The sequence below is a fragment of the Toxorhynchites rutilus genome, chromosome 2 (assembly GCF_029784135.1).
Source record: "Toxorhynchites rutilus septentrionalis strain SRP chromosome 2, ASM2978413v1, whole genome shotgun sequence".
Taxonomy (NCBI): domain Eukaryota; kingdom Metazoa; phylum Arthropoda; class Insecta; order Diptera; family Culicidae; genus Toxorhynchites; species Toxorhynchites rutilus.
In genome coordinates this window covers 237,934,910-237,960,632 of record NC_073745.1, presented here as the reverse complement: position 1 = coordinate 237,960,632, position 25,723 = coordinate 237,934,910, and the positions used below count along the sequence as shown (strand labels likewise).

At 36.7% G+C, this 25,723-nt stretch overlaps 1 protein-coding gene across 6 annotated transcripts in view; it reads left to right on the top strand.

The window, feature by feature from the left end:
- LOC129767789 (RNA binding protein fox-1 homolog 2) overlaps nt 1-25,723 on the top strand; it is a 663,095-nt gene that overhangs the window by 587,634 nt on the left and 49,738 nt on the right. For all 6 annotated transcript variants that reach the window (XM_055768981.1, XM_055768979.1, XM_055768982.1 and 3 more), the window contains 2 exons: nt 6,519-6,548; nt 14,700-14,997. In XM_055768981.1, the coding sequence (XP_055624956.1) occupies nt 6,519-6,548; nt 14,700-14,997 (328 nt within the window). The remainder of the gene's footprint in view (nt 1-6,518; nt 6,549-14,699; nt 14,998-25,723) is intronic.

Below are 25,723 nucleotides of genomic sequence, written 5' to 3'. Positions count from 1 at the left end.
GAAATAAATCCATTATTTAAAGAGATATCAACGTTTGAAATGTATACAATTTTTCCTCCCGAAACATTCAAGAGGATCCCTATGTAGAAAGGTTAAACATAGTCCTACGTCAACAGAACGTCAAAACTATGACATGAAACCGCGACATGTTTTTCTAACATAAATTTTTCTATGTACAGACTAGAGAGAATATTTCTATAGTGTAAAACACTGCAGTGGAATCAAATAGTTGTCGATTTTTCGAACGGGTGTAAGCTGTCAGTGTCAAAATGTCATACGATTCAATAGGGAGTTTCCGTGGCCGAGTGTATTGCATGTTCGCTCAATAGGTGGATGACCGTTGGCTCAATTTCAGGGCCAACATCCAGAAATCCAAAAATAGAATCTTCATTGACGTTCTTCTCAAATGGTCTTTTTCAAAACTAGAGGCAAATAAGTTTCGAAGTTTAAAGTATCTATATTATAACAAAAAAATCAAAATAATGGTCCATTCTACATGGATAATGGAGACTAGTAAATATACTTATCATTAACTGATTTCCCATTCCTCAATTATTTTAGGGAAGAGAACATCTTTTTATTTTTGCCATCACTTCAAAATATTTATACTTTGACTCTCGGAAGATTCAGTGTTATAGTGTGAATAGTGTAAACATCGTCAATTAGTTTCGATGTAAAATTCACATTTTGCGATTTATGACGATACCCAAAGATCACCAATCACAATAGTAACTAACGAAAATGTCGATCTAACGTAGGAAATCATCAAGTGCTGACGGATCATGTAAGCAATTTTTGCCCAAGACCTAGCATCACACTAAAAACCCGTTTGCAACCACTTCAATAAGGACACAAAAAGCTGCCTGATTAATGGAAGCCACATGAGTTGAAGCAACAAAAAATATATATAGAAAATTGATATGCTCGACAAAAGGTATTCGATAAAATCCAAAACTTTGTCGAATACGCTTTATCGATATCTTGGGAATGGGATCAGTTGTATTTTTTTCAACGAAAACATTAATGAGTTGTTGTCAGAAAATTTTTTTCTGGAAAGTGCCCATCTTGACATCGTGACTTGTTGAAAATTGTAAAGGCTATTCATATATTTTTTTTGAAAATTTGAAAAAATGATTTTTTGAGAAAAATAAGTTTATGTTTTTTAAATATTTCTTTCCAGTATAATTTTTCTTTGAAAAAATAGTATTTTTCAAGAAAATTTGAACGATTACCTACATTTCATCCTTTGTCCAGAGTTTTGGAGATATTATCGTTTTTGAGTTATAAATTTTTGTAAAAAATAAAGAAAAAATGTTGGCCCTTTTTAAAAAGTATTCTTTTTTCCGAATGACATCAGTATTAATAAAGACTGTTTACTGCTCGCTGGTTGGAACGATATTGCGTAATACAACGTTCTGTTCTTGCTTTTTTTTTTGCTTTTTAACCTGAATCTCTTTCGTCCCTATGTGTAATAAAATTCGCAATCGCAATGCTTTTGCTATTTGCAACAAGTTACATCGGGCGTTTAACATGCTATGTATTCTCTCTCCACACAGTGTCCATTCACTTGTAGCAGTGCTTGTACACTACATTTGTGTTTCGAGTGACCGATTCGCGCGCGACTGATTTGCAGTGAATTGCATATTGTGCTTGCTTCACCGCTATATTAGTTGTTCGTTATTGATGGCATAGGTAGATTAGCACTGAATTGCACAGTACCAATGTATTGTGGATTGGGGATATTTCCATTTTCCGTCAATTTAATCCACCTGCGGACTAGGAAATAGTATTGTAAAATACAGCGAGCAAATCTTAAATTCCGATTCGATTGATATGCAAATCATTTCTATTTTTCTTAGACTGCTGACAATGATTGACCTGGTGTAAAATTTGTTTTGTAAACAAAGTGGAAATGTGTAAATGCAAAAGTTTTCAATTATCCATAAATCACAATTTTTTAACATAAAACATTGCGAATTTTCTAAATGTTCATTTATCAACTCTTTGATCAACGTCTGTCGAACGAAACTACTCTCCCGCCCACCATGAACTACAATGGAAACAGATGTGTTGCAAATGTTCTGGCGAGACTAGATAACTTTCCTTCTTGATAATGTATGGTTGCTGCATTAGTTATCCCCAGTGCATTTTCATAGCCAATTGTTGTTACCAGCTAGAAAAATAACGGACTCGTCAATCAACCGTGGATGGATGCATGTTTCAAACTCACAGAGAAAAACATATTTTATGCTCGTATAACACACGAAACTAATTTATTAATAACAAGCTCCTTCTACCTATCTTCCCCTCTTGATGTTGATGAATCTATAAGTGCGGTTTGTTTGTCCAGAGTCCGAGTCCAAGGAGAGAGAGGGGAAAGTTAATACACACGACGAGAGTGTATGCTCATGTTTCATGCTTCGCCTTTTTCATATTTGAAAAGCGATGGAAAAATATACAATGCGAACGCATGGTTGTTTGTAGATGTTGTTTTTGCTTGTGTTATTTCCTACTCGCTCTCTGTCAAACAGCCGAACAAAAAAAAATGGAGTGCTTTTAAAGAAGCACTGGTTCCCGCAATGACCGTGCATTCATTGCAAGGATTTTCATTTCTTCGCCTCATCTTCACACCCCGACCCATTTTCATACCTTTTTTTTTATCGGTTGCAAATTCATATCCGCTCGGAGAACGTAATTTGATTTTTAATGCACGGCATGAAAGCATCCCTAGCGCGTTGCGATTTCCCTTATCCCACGGATTCTCCGGCCATTAGAGCCCATTAGATTTTTTTTCTCTTTATCTCACCCTCTTATTCCTGGACCAGTGTCGATCTTTCCAATTTGTGTTTCTTCGTTTTTTCGTCGTTGGTCCTTTCACAACACTCGCTATCTTGTTATGTTTATATCCATCAAGAGTTCGACACTTTCAGTGTTTATTTGTTCAATCGTTTAGAAATTCACAACAACAGGTTTGAATCATTAGGATAAAACGACGGGACCTAATTGGGATCCCTTTTTTCTCATTTGATGCAAAGAAACACTCAGTCAATCTTAACATGACCAATTTCGATTGGCGATTGGCCATTGGCAGCAACAACTCTGTGAAACGTTGTGGATGTGCAGCCATTGGTCATTTAAGTAACTTCGAATACTTGAAATTTTCTAAAAACTTATTTATTTCTTACAAAAAAAAAACAACTTAAAAACCATAATATCTAAAACATTCTGGTCAAAGGATGAAATGTAATTTTTTTTTTAAATTTTCCTAATAATATACCAACAATTTAAAACTAAATTACACTGGAAAAAAAATATTTCAAAAATTGAAATTCATTTTTCTCAAAAGCGTGTTTTTTTCAATATCAAAAAAAAATGAATAGCCCTTACAATTTCTAACAAATCACCCAAACATCAGAAGATGGGCGCTTTTACAGGGAGAAAGTTTTTTCTAATAACAACTTTGTTTTATGTTCTCTTTGAAAAAATACAACCAATCCTTATTTTGTTTAAAGTCAGAATACCGATATAGTGTATACGACAATGTTTTAGATCTTATAAAAATATGAATTTTTGTCGAGGACATCAACTTGTTATATTTTATAGTTTCTAAATTCATTTTTACGCGACTGATGCGCGTGCGTAGAAAAAATGGCGTAAAAAATCGCGTAATTTCGAATAAATCCCGCTATAAATAAAATTGCTAAAAAATTCGTGTCCAGAAACGCGGTGTAAAAAAACAAAGAGAATGTAAACAAAAACAGAGAGAGAGAGAAAAAAATTTGGCAGTGAGAAACTGCGATTCCAATGACTTTGCGGGAAACTTATTGAAACACGGTACTGGACCGTCAGTAGCGTTAAAAAAATCACGTAATTTCGCTTAAAAAATCACGTGAAATAAAATTGCATAAAAAAAGAATCCGGTGTACATAGCATTTTTGTATGGAGACTTATGGAAAATAGTTTACAGTTTTATAGTTTTTGAGTGTTTTTTTTTTGAATTTTTTTTTTTCGAAAAATCTTGACGCAAAAACTGTAAGACCTGCAAAATGATGGTGAAAGAATGAAATATGGGTTATTATCGTGTTTTCATTTAAAAATACTGAACAATTTTTTTCCATAAAAAATCATTGGAAAAATAACATTTTGAGAATTAAAATTCATTTTTCTCAAAAATATGTTTTTTTTTAATCTAAAAAAAAGATATGAATAGCCCTTACAATTGCCAACAAGTTGAACATACATCGGAAAATCGGAAGTACTTTTACATGGAAAGAGTTTTCCCAACAACGTTTTTCATGTTTTCTTCGAAAATTACTATTAATATTTAACTCATAACGTTTTTATGTACAAATTATTCCGATTACCATATTCTGCAAACTTACTTCTATTTAAAAACATGTCAAACAAATATTATGAATAAAACATTATTTTTTAAGAAATATCCACACAAAAATGCCCTGTATTCCAGAAACTATAAAAGATAGAAAGTTGATATCTTCGACAAAAGATCATATTTTAATGAGATGTTAAACTTTGCCGAATGCACTATATCGCTATCTTGACATAGGATTAGGATTAGTTGTCTTTTTTTTCAAAAAAAAAACATGTAAAAGCTGTTGTTGGGGAAACTTTTTCCCTGTAAGATGACTTGTTGGAAATTGGAAGGGCTATTCATATAATTTTTTGAGAATTAAAAAAAATAAGACATTCTTGAGGAAAGTGATTTCCTATTTCTAAAATATTTTTTTAGTGTAATTTGAAGAAAAATTGGCTTTTTTATAAAAAAAAAATTAAACAATTTGACCACAATTTTGTAGATATTATAGTTTCTAAGTCATATTTTTATGTATAAAATAAAAAAGAAATTGGTCTTTTTCAAAAAGTAGTCTAATTCTTTTTAGAAGATTTCAAGTATACAAAGTTGCTCAAATGTCCAATGTCTTTACATCCACAATGTTTCACTGCTATCTGATATGTTGCTGCCAACTCCTAAGACGAGTTGGCATGAAATCCATCATATGGTTCTCATGCAATAACTGAATTTGTTTCATCAAAAATTCACGGAAAGATAATTGACTGTAACGAACAGAGTGAATTTCATATGGAAATAAAGGGGATTTCTTTTGCTTCTGGGAATGAGTTTCCTTCCTTCCCAATAATGATGATAAAATCTTCCATAACTCACCTTTTTCCCACAAAAACCGTGGTTGTGAAACAGACAGCAAACGGCGGACGGATATCGTCGTTATCCCTTCGAAAATCTTGACGTTGGCTTTCGAAAACGAAGTGTTTTCGCTAGTTTTCCCGCAAAGCCGGATACCGTTTGGCCCTAGGGAAACAATTATTTTCGTTCATCGAGCGATAGTCATAAATTTGCGAACACTTTGTTGCATTCGTAACACGTAAACAACAGTCCCTAGAAAATTGCATTCAACTCTATCGCTACAGAGATCATCGGAGCGATAGGAGCGAAATCACTAAACGCCATTCGGGTGGAATTTAGAACAAATCGTTTCAACAGTCACGGCAGAATACCATACTCAAACGGAAGCTAACTTCTACTCCTTTTCCCGTCGGCTGACAACAACAACAATGTGTTCGGCACCGAGAGCGCGCGCGGTACAAGTTGTTGTTATCAATCAATCAATCAATCAATCAATTCGGTATCATTTGCGCAAAAGTTTCTCTGGTCACGCAAAAAAACGACAAATGAAGAATGGCAGGAAATAACCCTTTCTCCCGCGAGGCAATATAAATTATCGACCAGATAGCAAAACTAAATTGATGAGCCAAAGTTGGTCGTTTCGACGGCAGGTTCGACATGTCTCTTGGTAAGGGGCCAGAAAGTTTTGGGCATTACAGACCCTGGGAATAGGATTGTAAGCGATCGAAAAAGTTTTCAAAATTGAAAAAAAAACTCGACTCTTGGAACAGTTTCGATTCAATAAATATATAGAGGTGCCGAAACAAAGGTCTCTTGTGGTTCTTTCAAAAAATCTGTGTGCTTAACCCCTTTGATCGACAGTTTGCCCTTCTTGGAATCGTTTGCTGTATTTAATTAAGGTCCAAGATCTCTGAAATTGCGCTGGAAAATATCCGAACATTTCTCAAAAACAATTTAGATTCTCAAATTCCGTTGGAGCTCGAAACCTTCAATGACTAAAGAACGTTTCCTTGTTTTAAATTCATTTCCCTGTATTTTCATCCTTTTATTAAACCTCACCCAAATTTCTCTCTTATGTAGATAACTATTTAAGAAGTTCCATGTTCATGTTTATGTAACGTATCAATCAATGATTCACTAAGCTTAGTATCGTAGATAAAATTATTCGGATTAGATTTAGAAACAGATATCATTTTAAAACCAATTACCAAATTAATTTACGTAGCAATGAGTAAAGCTGTATTTTATTGCAAAATTATCCAATACGGAAACTAATTGTTTTTTCTCTTTCTTGTTTTATTTAATCGATCTTCGATTCCATCCATCACATCGGGTCTGTGATCAACACGAGCAGCAGCGGTTTGCGTGCCATGGCCACCAGAAGGTAAGAATTTGTTCCCTCTGTCCCCCAGGCGGAAGTTTCCCTGAACTCACTTGTTGACACCTCAGACGCGCTAAGCCGGATTAGATTTAGGTTGTAAATTGCTAAGAAGAGTTAGGAGCACATAGAAACAAATACTGACAACAACCCCATTTTTTCCTTTTTTTTTGCTAACAGAATTCCATTTGTTTTTCCCACGGTTACACATAATAATGTAGTAGTAAGCGGTACAAAGATAACTACTGAGCGAGAACACACCAATTTCACATAGTTTGATTGTTAAATAGTAGATTGTTAAATTGTTTAAGCGAGAGCATAACATTATTTTCTCATATGTGGCGTAGGTGGAAGTAAATTAAAAAATTATACGTAGGGCACAAAAGTTCAGATTGATATCTCATTTTAATTTATTTATCTCAACATTCTTCATAGTGAATATGATTTTTTTGTTTAATTTATTTAATTTTTTAAAATTTAAAATTATAATTCGACACGTCAAATAATTTGGAAGAGTAAAAAGTCAACGGTTTTAATATAATGCGTTTACTGTGTTCTGTTATTTCTCGATTCTGTGAGCCTTTCTGATATTGTAATATAAGGGAAAACATCCCAAAATGCATCCGTTTACCAGGAACAGTTGCTGATAGAATTTGATGTGAAAGAAATTGATGTCTCTTTGAAGAAGAACCAAAAAACAACACGCATTGCAAATGCAAATGAGGACAAACGCGCCGAACGAATCAGGACAAAAAAGGTTAAAATTTTTGAAAAATTCAAAATATGAATAGAAAAGTAATAAGTTACGCTGGAACGAGAATCAAGGGAAATAAAAAATAATATCGGGCAAATCCATGCCAAATCAGCCGAAAATTTGTAATTTTTGCTCTGTTGAACAGTTTTCGCGCTGTTTTGCGAAGCCGTTGAAGCCTTTTATTCCACCAAGGAACGTTTCTTGTTGAAGAAACTCTTCTTAGTGGGCGATTGCTCTTGTACGCAGAGACTATCGTTTCGTTTCATTCTTTTGAAGCTGATTCAAGCTGCTGAATCGACCTTATTTTTGAGTTTAGAATTTTTGACTCGAGTTCAAGGGAATACCGATCCGAGTTGTTTTTTTTTTTGGGATCTCGGTATTCTTCCTGTACTGTCATGCCACCATCCCATTCAAAAATAATGTGTCTATGATCAGACAAAGATGCCTCTTCCGACACATGCCAGTTATGTTTTTTTCCTGAAATAACCGGACTGCGCAGCGTTGGGTCTAAGACTTCTTGTCTGATAGCGTTCTTGAATGTTGGTTCATTTCCTTTGTTAGCGATATCTATGTTGTTTGACGAGAAAAATTCTAAAAGACACTCACCTCGATTGTTAATGTCGGTACTTGCCCACATAGTGTGATAAGCGTTGGCATCACATCCGATGATGAATAGTCATCGATGAATAATTCTATGATTAGTCATAGAAGTCCCACAAGTCTCGCGGTAAAGAAGGTCCGCTGCATCAGTGACCGGCTTAATGCAGCAAGGGCAGACGATACTGTGGAGGGTACCCTGGTGCTCCACAAGCTCCGTTAACGGCAGGGTTTAGACCCCCCACCCCTAACATTCATCCGTTGGTACGGGTCGCGTAAGACCTTAGCTTAGGGGTATATCCGTTACTTTCTTTCTATAATAACCATGGATAACTGCTATTACAACCATCCTCCTTTTTTAGGGCTTTGGACCCACTGCTCTGGTTCTCAATAGTTTCAGGTTCTTTTTCGGTCATGCTACTATAGAGATCCTTCATTCACAAGCGGAGTTTAGATAGGAATGTTTTTTAAAATTTTTAGAAAAATAAACTTAGGTCTTTTTCAAAAAATCGCCTATATAAAGTTCAATATATCTCGAGAACGGTTAGTCCTAAGAATTATTGGAATTAAAGTTGTTATTGGGACATTTTGGTGATTGGTTAAGGTATATCCGAAGTTTGACACTTCAATAAATCAAGCGGTTCTCCCTTAAATCGCTACGATTCGGCAACGTATTGAAATTGAATACGTTTTTGTTTTTCACGAATATTTTTAAAAAATTAATATCTTTTTTTATTATAATTTTCTTAGTTCATTGATTTTCCAATAATCTTTTCGTGCATCGTAATTGAATCAGACATCTGGATTTGAAGTTACATTTTATAGAAAGGTAAATGAAAATGGTGATTTTGGGTAGCTGCTACCTCATGTACAAAGTTTAAAGAAATAGAGAGTGTTCAGGGTACCGGCAGGCTACGAGTATCAAAATGAAACTTCTTCAAAAGTGAAACCTTTCGTAATCCATACAAGTGGTCCTTTCGTATTGCACCAAAGAATCTGCTAATGTGCTAGCACCTTAAACTGCGATGTGTATCCACCATGAACGATTTACGATTTACGATCGCAATTGCCCAACACCTTGCCGTAAATCACCGAACAAAACGGTGATATTTTACTCGTCTTAATAATACCACTGAAAACATATTTCAATATCGATCTCCATTAGGTGGGAAAACGGCTCGTACATAAATCTGTTGTCGACGGATCGGAAGCGGAGGGAACAACAAGCACTAGGTGGGACGGGTTGCTGGCGATGTAGCCATTATTGTTTCCTATTATGTGGGCGCTTCTTGGGAGAATGGATCTTCGCGGGGAAAAGGGTGGTAGTGAAAAGTGTCGGTTATCTGGATGATTGCGCTTGATTAGATCAAAGGCTTCATAAACAAGTGCAGAGGTGGTTTGCAAGATTGTGACGAGAAGGAAATTCGGAGAAAAAAATCTAACATCATCATCTTTCCGAAATAATTTGCCCTAAATTTGGAAAGCAATTAATTCAATGTGATGACCTGTTGATTCACAGTAAATAACAAGAAGGTTAAAAGTGTGATTGTGTGAGAAAACTTTTGGCATTCTCTCGATAGAGAATTTCGAAAGCTCCACTTTTCGAAGCGATTGTTGACACTCCTCAAATATGTAATTCAGAGCTTAGACTCAATATATTCATTTCGAGATCGATAACGCGGTGTTTAGATCAATAAGATATGGAAGTTTATCAGCTGGGTTCCCTTTGAACCAAATATTATTTTGGCGTTAACAGCTTATGTCCATTCCATTTAATAACATTGCATGTGGGATTATATCATTGTAATAAAAATGTTAAAATTGCTTATTTTTTAAATGTTATCTACACAATAACATATAACTTGCTAAAGAAACCCACAAATATTCAATATCAATACGATAAAACACGAATTTTGAACGTTTTATAACTATACGGGAGTTGATTTTTGTATTTTAATGGTCTAACTATATAACTATGCGGAAAGTGGTTGTGTACTTCAACACGGACGAACTTCTGGTCGTCGAATTACTATTATGCAAAAGTGTGACACTTCAATAAATCAAGCGATTTAGTTATATCGGCTTCATAATTATCATAATAATTATAATTATTAGTTGATACCACCCTGTCGGTGGAAAGAGTCTGCTCGTCGTTCTCTATATCAAAAATCAGACTTCAAATAGTGTGATTGCACCCTGTGAAACCGCTATAAAAAGTAGGTTTTACACCTGTTAGTCTGTAATATCATGGGCAATAGGTCAGAAGCTCACTATTACTGTCTCCCAATTCGATGTAAGTATGTTTTTTATTCGTTGAGTACAACTAAACAAATCAGGCAAATGGGAGAAAAAATAGTTTAATCAACTCACAGAATGAAGCCATTTTCAGCATGACAACGTCCGACCGCATACTTTTTTTTATAGATTCGGTGCAAACTAAATTTCCCCTATCTGGATATAGTACCCTCAGACAATGGTCTTGCGTCAACTTTTGTGAGGCTTTTTCTACGAATTAAAGTTAGTTTCACAGAACACTATGAACACAACTTGCTTTACTTTCGGGATCTTTAGCCACACGAATTACATTGAATGCAATTTTGTGCACAAATGTAGCCGTACGAATATTATACCTGGAAAAACGTGGAAAATAAACAACTAGGGTAAGTGTACCAATTATGGAGGGAAAATGTCACCAACTTACAGAAATTTTCGAATAAATACTCTATTTTAGTTCAAAAGTATACTTTTTCTAGAAGTTTGAACTCTGTTTTTGAAGATTCTCACTGATATTTGAATGATTAATAAACTAAATTGTATAAAAAAACTCGTTTGAAAATGTCATTTCCATGTACCCACTATCTTAATGAATATACCTAATATAGTAATAGTCGGTGTCACATGGAAAAAGTGTTTTTTCTATCCCATTTGTTTATTTTAGGCTCATTAGCATTTTAGCTGTAACAGAATCGAATTTTAATCGTGTACATGTTGCATGGTTATTATATCTATAATTAGCACATTACACAGTTGCCATTTTTCGGCGTAAGAGTATTCCTTCTATACCATTGCATATGGTACATTTACACAGTAGCCATTTAGGTGTAAGAATATTCCTTCTGTTCCTCCATTATCCAGTTAATGGAGACAGTTGATATGATCATTGTTGAGTTATTAATAGAACAGCAGCCCGATGTGTCTTGCAAAGCAGAATAGTTGTATGGATGAATCGATTTTATTTCGACCGTGGATCGATCTCCATCGCTGATGATTGTTGCGTGGACGCAGTTTTTCTGTAACAACACAAAGATGGCCAATGAGGGCCCTGAGTTTTGAACTCACGATCGATCGCGTAACCAATATGGCTACGTAGACCCTCTTGGAAAAAGTCTTAATAGGATTCAAATAATACTTCAACAATAATTTCTAAATAAAATTATGCCTCTAAATCTTATTCCTAGTATGCAGTACTCGGTTGTTAATTCTACATTCGAAAAAAAATTAAAGGAACAGAGCGCGAAGTCAAAATTTTTTAGCGATCTTAGAAATGCTGTAGCTTTGTTAAAAACCAACGCATGAAGCTGAGGTACAAGTCATTTTAAAGCTTCCAATTTCATTCATTATTCTGCAATCGTTGCTTAACTTTTGGAAAGGTTCTATCTGATTTGATCGATTCCCTTCATTGACTTTCCCTCACGATAACCACGATAACCTTAACGAAAGAGAATGTTGATGATGAAAATTGATGAATGCAGATAGGTCATTTTCAAAAGCTACGCGAGAATTATTGTTGTCAAAGCCCATAGACGACGAAGATCTAACGTCGAGATACCACAAAGCCTATAATAGTCGATGTTTTGCCCTTAGTAATTGAGTGAAGGCTCTGGTAGAGTCTGAACGCTTAAATTAGTTCTGAGAAGAACTTATCATTGTACTACTTATAATTGAAAGAAACACGGCCGAATACCGGATATCCGGCAAGCTTCGAGGCCGGATGGCCGAATATCCGACCGCCGAATATTCGGCCTTTATTTGCGAATACGAAACTGGGAAAAACATTTTACATTTTAGGGAGAAACAAACACATATTTTTTATGTGAAAAATAATGAACGATAATTGAATTTTCCGTTTAGAACCAATATCCTTTAATAGAGTATGAGGTTTTCCGCAAAGGATCTTGAATGGATTTTTTCTGCTAAGGATTTTTTACTTCATTGATTAGATTTTTGTGGATATATTGAATTAATTGTAATGCTGGAGGAATAAGAGTAAGGACTTCGAAATTAAAAATGCAAATTTAAATGCAACCAATTATTTGTACTCAAGATTAAAAAACTAAGAACTTCAGGAATGATAATCTGAGAGAGGATAGCTTACTTCACTAAAAATGAAAACAAAAATAACGAGCATTACAATTTCCGGCGTATCTAAAATATTTCGAATCAATCGCAGTCATGAAGAACGTTGTAATACATGCGTCTACACTGTATATGCATCAAAACAGCTTTTTTACAGATGTTCTAATGTTTAAAAATCATATTAGGGCCATTTAAAATAAGATTTGTTTTCTGAACTAATAATAAGTACTATTGCGATAATAGGTACTTCTGCTCACATTCGAAATCGTCTGCTTCGAGTGAGGAATTTTTTTTTCATTTGTCAGTTACCGTGCAATCGAATTTTCGTATGTGTTTCTTGAATTCTAGTATACAAAATACCCCAAGTAAATATTTCTAGGAGGACTGCCAATTTCAAGTATTGCAAACGGACTTTTGCACTGTAAAATATATTCCGTCGAAAATAAGTACTATTTCTTTTCTTCCAACTAAAAGTAACTGTAGTTCCAAAAATCTATATTTTATGGTAATTTTATTGTAGTAATTAATAACTCAAATTCACTGAAGAAATGTGTCACATTTAATCAAATTCGAAAGAGCGCTTCAAGTTGATGAGACAAATAGGTAATGGACACTTCATCTCTTCCATTACTGTAAGGAAACAAATTGCGACATGTGGCCAGCTTGTGTATAGTTCTGGCGAGGGCAAGAATGAGTCATCACTCAAACATTTTTAACTGCTTCTATCAAACCAATCTCCTGGACACCACCCGCTATAATTGTTTTCCAAGTAATCATGGTAAAGGTAAAGTAATTATGATAGTGTTCTTTTTAGGATAAAATGAAGATAAAAAATGTAGTTAATATAAAAGTTTCTGAAATTATTTTTATGATAATTCACATTTTTAGAAACATTTTTAGCTTCCTTATGCGGGGTTTAATCCTCTCGATATACTAATCTTTTTTCTGGACTACCTTATATTTGATTATAATGTAAGGAACACGTTAAGTAGGTTTAAAAAATAATAATAAAAAAAGACTAAAAGGCTTAAAAAGAGTAAAGTCGTGTCACTCACTGACAATTTTCGGGGAGAGAGGTATTAGAGATGTTACTATGGAACTCACTCTCGTGAGTAATTGACATTCTGAAGTATATTGAATTATTATGAGTGAATTATTATGCCTTGTTTAAGTGAGTTTTCCTTTATGATATTCTGCCGGAAGCTATAAATAAATACATTTCTATCGACCAGAAAGACAATCTAAAAGCTACTCCATTGGGCACAATCGCCACTCCAAAAGTTTTCAGTGTGATATTTGAGTGTTAGTCGGTAGAAAAGTTTATGGTTTACTTTGCGCAGAATGACCCAAAAAAATACTTGCCTATGTTCTATTATATATATACAGCCATTCCATGCCAAACCGATATAGTGGTTCTCAGATTTTCGTCAAAAGTGGTAGTTTTGTTTTTTATCGCAAATTATGAGACCCGTATATTTTAATTTTTTTGATAGGGTGATCATTTCCATTTTAGGGTGGGCCAAAAAAACCATTTTTTCGCATTTTTACCAAAAATGACTTTCTTCAAAAATTCATAACTTTTGAACTACTTGACCGATTCAGATGATCGACATATCAAATTAAAGCCAATCACCTGTGTGGTCTTTTGTGAAAAAATACTATACCTGCAGAAAGTCATTTTTGGAAAAAAAAAGAGTTTTTTGGACAACCCTAAGGCGATAGAAAAAAAATGCATTCATGTTATTAGACTCGTTATATTGTGGAGAGCAATAGTAAAACACTCACATCTCACATACTGTGAGAGTCATTAGTATACGTCATTTGATGTTGTCTTCAAGGAAATTTGAAACCAATGAGACTCCGTGTTAGTCAACAACGGAAAGAAAATGTTACAGAATTTTACACAGAAAAAAAAACAAACATAGAACAACTTCAACTAGAGTTCATCAACATAAAACAACACAAGGCAAAATTGCAGACGGTCGTTGTAAAGACATTACAGCTAACAATCTCGCCACAATCTACAGTAATATTTATTGGCAATAATTTCCTTTTCTTGTTTTTGAAGGTCATAAGGTATACATTCCAGATTATATTAAACCAGAGACGAATGAACTCTCAGAGTTTAAAGTCTCTTTAATTCAATACCGTTACAATACCGTTATATTAAATTCGTTTATACCAATAATTATGTTATAATTATTATTATAATCGAATACACTCATGACTGACTTATGGTAGCAAGTAACATGATTTCCTTTCCTTTGATCGATGCGTATTTTATTGTAGAATATCATCAGTTTTTGTTTTGAAAAGTGATTCTTATTGTTATTACACTCCTAACTAGGCTAATTAATCAGACAATACAGTCTCTCCCTTTTCGAGGAACGCGCACGCAACATATATTTATTTATCTCCCCTTCTAACAACACACTATCGATCCTCTCTAGGCTACCGGCTGTCAATGGGTGCCTGGCCCTGGCTAGGAGCCACAGCAGCCACCGTGGGTGCAAATGGGGCTCCCTCGGCGGCCCTCGCCGCGGCAGCTGCAGCAGCAGGAGCTCCGACATCCGCCGCCGCAGCCGCAGCGCACGCAGCAGCGGCAGCATCGAACCCGGCGGCGGCCGCGGCAGCAGCAGTTGCCGCCAATCAGATGCCGAACGCGGCAGCCGCAGCCCATGCAGCAGCCTCTCCCCTGCTGATAGCCCAGGCCGCCCAACGAGCTGCGGTCGCCGCCCAAAGGCGAAGGTCTGTACTCTATCTATACATACTGTTATGAAGAGAGCGTGGGTGGTGATGGTTCTCGAATTTGATTTCCCGTGGCAGCAACAACATTGTTACAATGTAAACAACGGAAGAAACCAGAGTCGTATATTTTGCTCCCATGCACTCCCACGAGGGAAAACCATTCACGGTCCCCACTCAGTTATTTTAAACGATATTCTCTTGGTTATAACAAGCAATCATAAATTTAGAATCAGATTTGTTTCAATGAAAACAGAGGATAATTCCATCGTAATTTTCATCATCACCAGGTCTTTAGGAGTTACATTACTACTATAACCACGCAACATTTCAACCAAACATTCTAAAGACTGCTGATTTTTGTCTGACATTATTCAATTCACATACACTACTCTGGTGGAAGAAACTTTTCACCACAACCGGTGCTTTCAAGAGGAGTTTACGAACGTTTGTTTCACATCATTTCTAACCTAGCATCTATAAAAGCAATACATACAATTTTTTAAGGCACCCCCTTTTTGCATCTTTCCCCAACATCTTCTTTATCCAACACAAACACATATGATAAACACACTCAAAAACGCCGAGAGCGTATGTTATGAGCAAACTTTGGAAGCCAACTTTCTTCCTGCTAACGAGAAAAAAAGTTAAAACATATTCGCTCATCTCCAACACCACCTCCCATAACTCATATTATATGCACTAAAAATTTTGTTTCAATATGCTCAGGTTAGTTGAACAAGCTCTTCCCAGGTGTAGCATGGCTCAAAGGTTCGCATTGAGGCCAATGAAAGAAAAAATCACTATCGCACAGCTTTAATGCGAATGCTCCCCCGCATGCTGTTGATCAACGCGATTCGTTCGTTCTTTGTTCGTTTTTCTCGCCCTACATTATTCAGTAGTTCAGCGGTTTAAATGAAAACAAAACTTCAATTGATAAGCGTGACGGCATCGTTTTTTCATTCTTTGTTTCAAATTGGGTCCTGTTGTTCATGCCTGTCCGATATCATCGAAGTGGCGCGCTATATATATTTATGCTGAGCATATGATTCTGGTTTAAGTTTTTGAACGCGATGACAATGGTTCGATTATTTTTCGAGCGGAATACAACGAAACAGGACACGGGAAAACAGGTCACCAGTGAACAATATTTCCTGTCAGTTTTCTTCTCTTTTGACGTTTGCTGCTATTTTCGTTTATTGTAAGTTGCAATTTCGATCGAAAGACTATCAACAATCGATAGTCGTTGCTTTTGGGAAGGCTCCCGTTCATACAGCAAATAGTGTAGAACCTTATCATTCAACTTGTTACTTTGGAGCTACGAACGGTACAGTATTCGATATACACGTCAAAATGCCAGTGAATATTGAAGATTTAAATTTTCAGAATGATAAGCAGCCCTACGAAGTGAATTCACAGCAGCAGACCATACTTATGTACAAGTTTCGGAGATGAAAAGCTTTAAATAGTCAATAACGACGCCGGCCACGTCTTTACAGTCACCAGGGGGAAGCAAAAGAATGTTAATATGATATTCGTCGCCAGAAGGGTTGCTTCTACATTCAAAATTAATTTTTAGCACATGCTTTGGCATCCCAATTTATTACATTAAATGAGCCTAAAAATAACAGAAAATCTGCTACTCTTCCATACTGCTTTAACATTTGTATAATATACATGCTATAGTAATATTGGGTTGGGGAGAAAGAAATGTCGTATATTGTCAAAATATGGCAACACTTAAACATATCTTGTGTTGTACTTATCGCATCGGGTCATACTATACGGCTATTTTAAGACGACAATCTGTGCTACAAGTGTCATGTTTGACAGTGTTGTGATTGTCCTTTTCAGTCAAGAAATTCGCCATATTTTACGTTTTTACTACCTGCGAGGTAAAACTGCAACGAAGGCGGCCGAAAAAATTTGTGTACATTATGGACCCGATACTGTAACGATTCGCACAGTACAGCGTTGGTTTGATCGATTTCGTTCTGGTGTAGTGGCTGTCGAAGTTACACCATGTACTGGTAGGCCAATCGTTGTGGAAACCGATAAAATCGTTGAAATCATCCGAGTAGACCGGCATGTGTGCACTCGCTCGATTGGCCAGGAACTGGGTATAGACCATAAAACCGTTTGGAACCATTTGCAGAAGATTGGATTCCAAAAAAAGCTGGATGTATGGGTGCCACACGAGTTGACGCAAAAAAATCTTGGTGTTAGGAATGGTGTTGTTTTCCATCAGAACAACGCTCGGCCTCACACATCTTTGATGACCCGCCAGTAGCTACGGGAGCTCGGATGGGATGTCCTATTGCACCCACTGTATAGTCCGGACCTGGCTCCAAGTATTTCTCATCTCTTCCGGTCCATGCAAAACGCTCTTGGTGATACTAAGTTGGCCTCAAAAGAGGCTTGCGAAAACAACAGATTAGAAAATCGGCAAGTAAAAAAACGTGAACAAGTTCGTGCGAGATAATGTGTTTGAGCGTACAAATCTTTCAGGCACGTTTTGACTTGTGCTATATTTAACACATATTCTCGATTTAATAGAAAGCAGTCATGATCAAATTCAAGTACAAACTTGCTACTCAATATTTTACTGTATAACATGCTTACACTTAGGTCCCAAGTTCTGAAAATCTTATCTTTCGAATGAAGTGATTATCATACCACTCCGTTCAGCCGGTAAAGAGTTATTAACGCTCAAAATCTTGCACCTTTAACGTAACCTCGTGTAACTAACGTAAGAATCAAAACTAATTCCACCTCTAATCGAGATTTTTAAGGCAAGTCTGATACTAGAGCACATTCCTTCGATATGAAGACTTTTCAAAGTAGTTTTCATACCAAAAGCGGGGAATCGTGACAAATCACTCCCAAAGGCATTCAGACCAATTAGTTTATCATCAATACTGCTGAAAACTATGGAAAAAGTATTGTATGAATACATAAAGTCTGTATTCATGTCCAAATGTCCATTATCTAAATACCAGTTTGCCTACCAATCAGGCAAATCCACAGTAATAGCGCCGCTACACACGCTTGTAACAAAAATTTAAAAATCTCTCTTGTCAAAAGAAACCGCTCTATGCGCGTTTCTTGACATCGAAGGTGCCTTTGATAATGCTTCTTATCTATCAATGGCACAAGCGATTAGAAAAAGACGCTTCGATAACTGCATAGTCAAATGGATCCAGGGCATGCTCACACATAGACGAATCACCTCGGAGCTGGGCGGGTCGTCAACATATGTGATTGCAACGAAATGTTGCCCACAAGGAAGGGTTTTATCACCTCTCCTTTGGTCACTTGTAGTTGACGACCTTCTGATAAGTTTAGAGGTAAAAGGATTCGAAGTTGTGGGCTTTTCCGATGATCTAGTCATAATGGTACGAGGCAAGTTTGACGACGTGTTATCGAGCAGAATGCAGATGACCTTAAACTTAACACAATCGTGGTGTATCACAGAAGGTCTGAGCATAAATCCCTCAAAAACAACAATTATTCCGTTCACCAAAAAAGAAACTGCATCTGCAGTCTCTGCATCTTGGGGGAGAGGAAATAAAAAGCATGGGCATGCTCTAAAATGATGGGAAGAACATGGGGCCTTAAACCAAAAATGGTTATGTGGTTTTACACTGCAATTGTGCGGCCTAGGATAACCTATGCCTCACTTCTATGGTGGCCAAAGACTAAAGAGACTGTAGCTACAAAAAAGCTAAACAAACTCCAACGACTAGCATGCGTTGCAATTACTAGAGCAATACGAAGTACACCCTCAAAGGCATTGGAGGCTATCCTTCACCTGGTACCTTTGAACCAATATGTTCAGCTAGAGGCTAAAAAAAAGCGCTCTAAAGCTTAAAAGATGGGGAAAAAAATACTAGACGGGGGCAAAACTGGTCACTTGAGCATCTTGAATTTTTTACCCATTGGACCAGCCTCAGAGATGAACAATGATTGGATGGAACCAAGGACCAATTATGACATTCCATACAGAGTTATCGAACATTCTCGCTCAGTATGGGATGAAGGTGGCCCCAACGTTCGTAATGGTTCAATCATGTTCTACACTGATGGGTCGAAAATAGGAAACAGAACAGGTGCTGGAGTGTATGGTCCCAGAACAAAAATCTCTGTAATTATGGGAAACTGGCAAACAGTTTTTCAGGCAGAAATAGCTGCAATAATAGAATGTCTAAATGTCTGCCTCAAAAGAAAGTATAGACATGCTAACATCTGCATATTCTCTGACAGTCAAACGGCACTTAAAGCTCTAAATGCCTTCAAGTGCTCTTCAAAAATTGTCTGGGAATGCATTTCCCTTTTACGGCAATTAAGTCAGATACGTTCGGTACAATTGTACTGGATTCCTGGCCATTGCTATATAGAGGGCAACGAGCGAGCAGATGAACTTGCCAGGAACGGCTCAAACTCACCATTCACTGGTCCAGAACCATTCTGTGGACTCTCCGACTGTGTGTTGAAAAGCGAGCTGAAAAAATGGGAAGACCGTGAAGTGACAGCTAATTGGATGGTTGCAAAACTTAAACAGGCGAAAAAATTTATTACGCCGAGTATTAAAATTACTCAACAGCTGCTAAGCCTTAATAAGAATGACTTAAGCACATTCATTGGTCTTGTAACAGGACACTGCCCGAGTAAATACCATCTTAAGAACATAGGTTTAGCACAAGATGATATTTGTCGCTTTTGTAATGCGGAAAGCGAAACCAAATATATCCGAAAGGATATTACAAATTTACAAATTCATCAATGAACAATAAATCCCTACAATATCACAGCCATGGGAGAAGCCAATTTCGACGATACAAGAAGAGTTCATTACCTTCTGGACAGATGAGGACCATAAGCAGAAGCTCTACCAATGCTATCAGAAGTTCTGAGTGCAACGCAACTATAAAATACAGTATTGTGGAACTTTGCTGAGAAATATATTATCGATTTTCCATCTTCATATCTTGTCGAAAAAGGCTTCAGTGTGGTTACAAACATTTTGACAAAACAAAAAAACCGTTTGAGAATCAACGAACGTGAAGATTTAGGGGTTCAACTCACCAATACTGAACCGGATTTAGATAGATAGGTAGAAAATCATCAGGTTTATCCTTCACACTGATTTTTTTATGGTTTTTATCTTTACTTTGCCATTTTTTAAAATTAATTATCTACTTAAGTATTTGAAACAATTTGTGTTTGTAAGTAATGTGTATTAATAATTGTTAATTGCACTTGATATTCACCGAATTGAATGTCTATTTTTTCGTGCTGAATTTCGTTGAGAAAATGATGTCTAGTCACTTAGCCCTTTATAAGGCCATGGCAACGCCGCACTCGGAATATTATTTCAATATTTTCCTTTACCAAAGACTTCTGAAGGTATTTGGAAATACTCCAATTTTCTAGGGCTGCTAAAAATGTACGATATTAATTTTCGAGTCATTTTTATGTAGAAAAGCCGCGATTTTAGAGCACCGGAAGCAAATTCATTGAAAAAGCAACAATTTTTCACTTGAAACGTTCTCTTTATGTCTACTGTAAGATCATGCAGTTTTTTCAATGAAATAAATGGTGTATGTTTTTTCGCTGCACTATAAATGTTTAAATTTTTGCATAACCTAAGGCGCAATAAGGTGAGCTTACATGGTAGCGACAATATTTGGGGTTAGCGGGCAGTGCCACAATTTTTTCAATAATTTCAATAGTTTATTTTTTATCAAAGATAAATATGTGTTCTTCCTTATGTAAGAATTATGTTCTCTGAAGTTTGAATAGATTTCTGGCGTTATAAATCGTTAATGAACAGCAAAGTATTTAACATCAATTGTTAAGTATTTCGTATGAATGAAAAAGTTAGGATATAGGGGTCTGAGGTATCACTTCATTCTGGAAAAGGGGTCTTTTGACCAAAATAGACTTTGAAAATATGTACGTTATATCGAGGGTACGTTATATCGAAGTTCCCCATATATGTTTTTTTAATCTGATTCGGCATATATATGCAAAATTTTTAGAGTTTTTGAAAATAATTTTTATTTATCTCCGTCAAATGTTCATAAAAACAAAAACCAGAGAATCGCCCTTTTTCATCGCTGCGCATTAATCAAATAACAATCAGTCGAACTTTCACCCCCACCTACCCCCCCCCCCTTCAAAACAAGCCCCATTAGCAGAACTGGCAAATCGTTGCGTGTTATTTACCTATGGGTCCACCGAAACATACATTTACAGCTTCTGTTACGCCGTTTGTTGTTCCTGCGCTGCTGAAGCACATACGAATGTCCACGAATGTACATACGCATAAAAAAAACGCGGATTGTCGAAGACAAATATGTGCTTCCAGCAGGATTGCCTAGCCCTCAGTGAGCTTGTGGAGCTTTGTTTTAACAAGGAGAGAGATGGGAGTAAAGCCCAGACGAGGCACGGCAACGGAACGTAGAAATCCTGTTGCCCGTGAACTGTGTGTATTTTTGCCTTTCGGTGCCATCGCAATTAATTTTGCATGAGCAAACCTTTCATTTATTTCGCTCCGCAATTGCCGCTGTATGAAGAGAGCTCTGCATGCACACAATGGTGGTGCAAGGCAAGCTTGCGTCGCAGGCAGGGACAGAGTCGAACAATTGTATGTAAACACATAAATATGATAGCAGCTAGTGATCTTTCACGTTCGCACTCTTATATATTGAGCGTGGGAAAAAATCTAGGACATCCGGGGTTCTGCTGCTGCTCTATTGGTTGGGAGATTTCCCTGAGGTTTGCGCTCTATTTTTCATGTCCGCATCCCAGCAATTGCCCCAAGCCTTCACCTATTCATTAAGGTAGAAAACGGCAGGTCTCTCCACGGCACAGAGATAGAACAATCACGAATTGGCGCGTTGCGAATAAGGCGACGTCGCGCGCGCAGTAGACATCGGAGAGGACAACAACGAAACAGCCGGAGGCGAGGGTTTTGTTCTTCGCTTTAAAGTTCTCACGTGACCCCCGCAGTCACGTTATTAATAGGCAAATGGAAATAAAAGGGGGGATACCGCACTATTCGTCTTCGCTTCCTGGAGCTAGACGAAAGGCATGTTCATTTGAGTAACACACGATACGATTGCTCACTGCACGGAACGCTCTATTTATGTTGGGGTTGTATTTTGGGTCGTCCCCTTGTAGAATGATGAATAATTAAGGGTTTAATGGGGGTTAAAATTGCCCTCCGTGGTTCTTCTGTTCTGTTTCGGGCTTCAGATGTTTGAGGTAAGTCCATCATTTAAATGGTTGATGTCTCACTGGAACATCTTGAATTCATCATTTTAATAGAAAACACTTGTAGCCATCCATAACATCCCGCACAATTTGAACATCCAAATGTTCAACTGGTAACAATCACGCATTTGACGAATTAGGCCCCACTGAGGCACCACGCGTCTCCCTCGGAACAAAGCATTTGATTGACATCCGTTCATAAGTTGTAATCACAATTGGTTTATCCTCCGACAGTTGTGCGTGTGTGTGTGTGTGGAAATATGATTGAGACCAAAAGCCTTGTGTCAGGCGGATATTGAACGGAACAAATTCAATTTGTATCGTGTACACGTTGTACGAGACTAATATGCTGGAAGCTGAAACACGGATTCGTTTCCGTAAGCGTGCGTTCGGTGGAGATGGAGACGTGTGGTTAATTGTTTCATTGATTTGCACCTGTCAAAACAGCACAAACTTTGTTCGGAGCTGTCAATGTTAGTTAGCCAACACAATGAACTATAGTTCAGCCAATATGCGAACAATTATGCCTTATTCGTTTAACAAAGGCTTGAGAAGTGAATTATTCTCATGCGAAAATTTTCGTCTAGATAAAATTCATATTTCGGCACGGAACGAGACGCTTGCCGTACGTGAGAATAAAATCAAAGATGTCACAGAATTTAACGTTTTCACAGTAAGTGAAATGTCTTCAAAATGAAGACATGTCTCCACATCTGGCATCTCTGGTGTGTAGAGACAGGATTAGTGACAATAAACGTTCAAGCTGCCACAGTATGTTTTTTTCTGAAAACGCAAAAGTGCATGATTTGATTGAAAGTAGTAAACAATCTGCATACTGTTGGAACAGAATAGGGAAAACATGATTTTGTACTAAATACAGGTCTCAGGAGGTTTTGTGATTTCATGACGAAGTATTATTCTATCGAGTATCAGAGATTGAACTCACATCCAAAAGAAGAGTGAATATACCGTTTTTTAATCCTACTCCGATGAGGATGAAGACGTAAGACAGGCGGCTAAAAATGTGGAGAGTGTTTATGATTCTGATACTGTAACAGCCAATCATATGTGCAATTTTGGTGTCATCGATTACATTTAGGAGATTTCGATGTCTAAGCAGCATCACGCTGTAGGGGGAAACTTGTAGCGAATGTCGATTAAATTAATTGCCGATAGCGACCGTCACTGTAGGAACTTTTTCGACTACAAAACAACATTTTAGTATCACAATCAATTATTTGTTAAAAATTTGTTTTATTTTTGTTCTATAAAAAAATTCATCCGCGATGAAGTACATTTTTGGTTTAACGGATACGTTAATGAACAAAATTAACGTATTTGGTCCTATGATCATCCACAAGCAATACGAGAGCTGCCAATGCATCTAAAAAAATTGAAGACAACATCACACGTGTTATCGGGGCGTTCCATTATCAGCCGATAATGGTTCCCAAAATTCAACTTCATGTATGGATCACCTAAAACGTAGTCATGGCCAACATTAACATGAATTAGTTTTGGAGAACTATATGACAAGAATTGTTTTTTACCCCCGATGATAAATTAACTCTTTAAAAAACTCTTTATTATATCGAATGCAAATAATTTCCAATACTTTCAGTTTTTTTATCGTGTACATGTCACTTGTTTATCATATGTTCTATTTATAACACTACACAGTTTCCATTTTTTGGCATAAGAGAATTTCTTCTATACCATATGGTACATTACATAGAAGCCATTTTGGCGTAAGAGTATTCTTCCTGTCCTTCCATTATCCAGTTAGACAACCAGACAGCAGAGACAGCTGATATGATATTTATTGTGTTATTCACAGCGCAACAGTTCGATGTTTTTCTTGTTGCAAGCAGAGCTTGCATATGGATAGAGAGAGGCCAGTTCTCCGACACTGAATCGATCTCCATCGCTGATGATTGTTGCGTGGACGTAGTTATTTTGTAACAACACAAAGATGGTCAATGAGGGCCCTGAGTTTTGAACTCACGATCGATCGCTTACTAAGCGAACGCGCAACCGATGTGGCTACGAAGACCCCCATACTACTTTCACTTACAAAAATACAACTTTAAGTTACGGACGTACATGAAATAATCATTAAAACCCACTGCTTTATGTGTAAACCTGTCAAAAAAATAGAATAAAACCATGATTTGAAACCAAGGAGTTCTTTGAGCCGTTTCACATCAATGAACATTGATTTAGAAATGATGAAAAAATGTATGAAAACAAAAACTGCACTTAGGTTTATCATTCGGTTTAGCATCGACTCCGCTAATGACATATTCAGGAATGAATATTCAGTCACTCTATTCGTCATGTGATCATAACTCGTTATATGTGATCGTTTAATAATTTTAAAACCGATCAGACGAAGAATTTTACTCAAATAAAAGTGATTGTTTTATATGTTCAACAAGATCATTTTTTGACGTAGTGATACGTTTTTCATTCCTGTACTACATTTGATTACATTTGAAGATCAGAATATGCACGAAACAAGCGCAGTGCAGAGCTTGCTCTGACGCGCAGAAGTAAACGAGAAACGAAATATTGAATAGGACGTGAACGTATTGTGGATTTTGTGCATTGTCAAAGGAGAATAACGATGGTGGTGGAATAAATATAGATTCACCTGTGACTGCAGTGGATTTCTTGAAGAAGGGATGGATACTATCGGTATTCTTCAGGGTCACCAAAATAAGAAAAATGTTATAGTTGTTTCAAAATTACACCACCCCCCCCCCCCCTTCAAACCGATTTTGATGGAGGGGGATGTCAAACTACTATAGAAACATTTATTGCCCCCTAAAACCACCATATGCCAGATTTGGTTACATTTGCTTGGTAAGCTCTCGAGTCATGCAGAAATTTGTGTTTCATTTGTATGGCAACTGTCAACTGTTTTACTGTGAAAAAATTCACAAAAAATCATGGGTACTTATACTGAATATTTTTCTGAAATGTCAGGTCTTTCAAAGGAGCTTGTTTTAAAGCGTGATCCGTCGTATTTTGAACCTTCCTTTCTATTTCCGGAATTCTCATTTCAGCTCTAATGAATAGTTCTGCAGACCGGTGCTGGTAATAAAAGGCAGCTACTACTCACGAAATGTTAGAATAAGAACTCTCGTGATCACTTCGCAATCTGGTTCAATAAATTGAGTCTCACTTCATAGTTTACACGCCATTTTATGTTCACTGATTGAGATAGCATTTCCGACCAAATTAAAAACAGAACCTCCACTGTTGTAAACCGCAACGGACCATCAGATTCGAGGTGTCTTTAATATGTCTATTCGTTTCCGGCCCTAGATCTATGATAGAAAAATCTTTAAAAAAAATTGCGAATCCGAAAATTCGGAAAAATTCAATTCCCGGATGTTCTTGAATTAAACTTCGTGTACCGTTGGTTGGGGTCGAAAATGGTAATGTA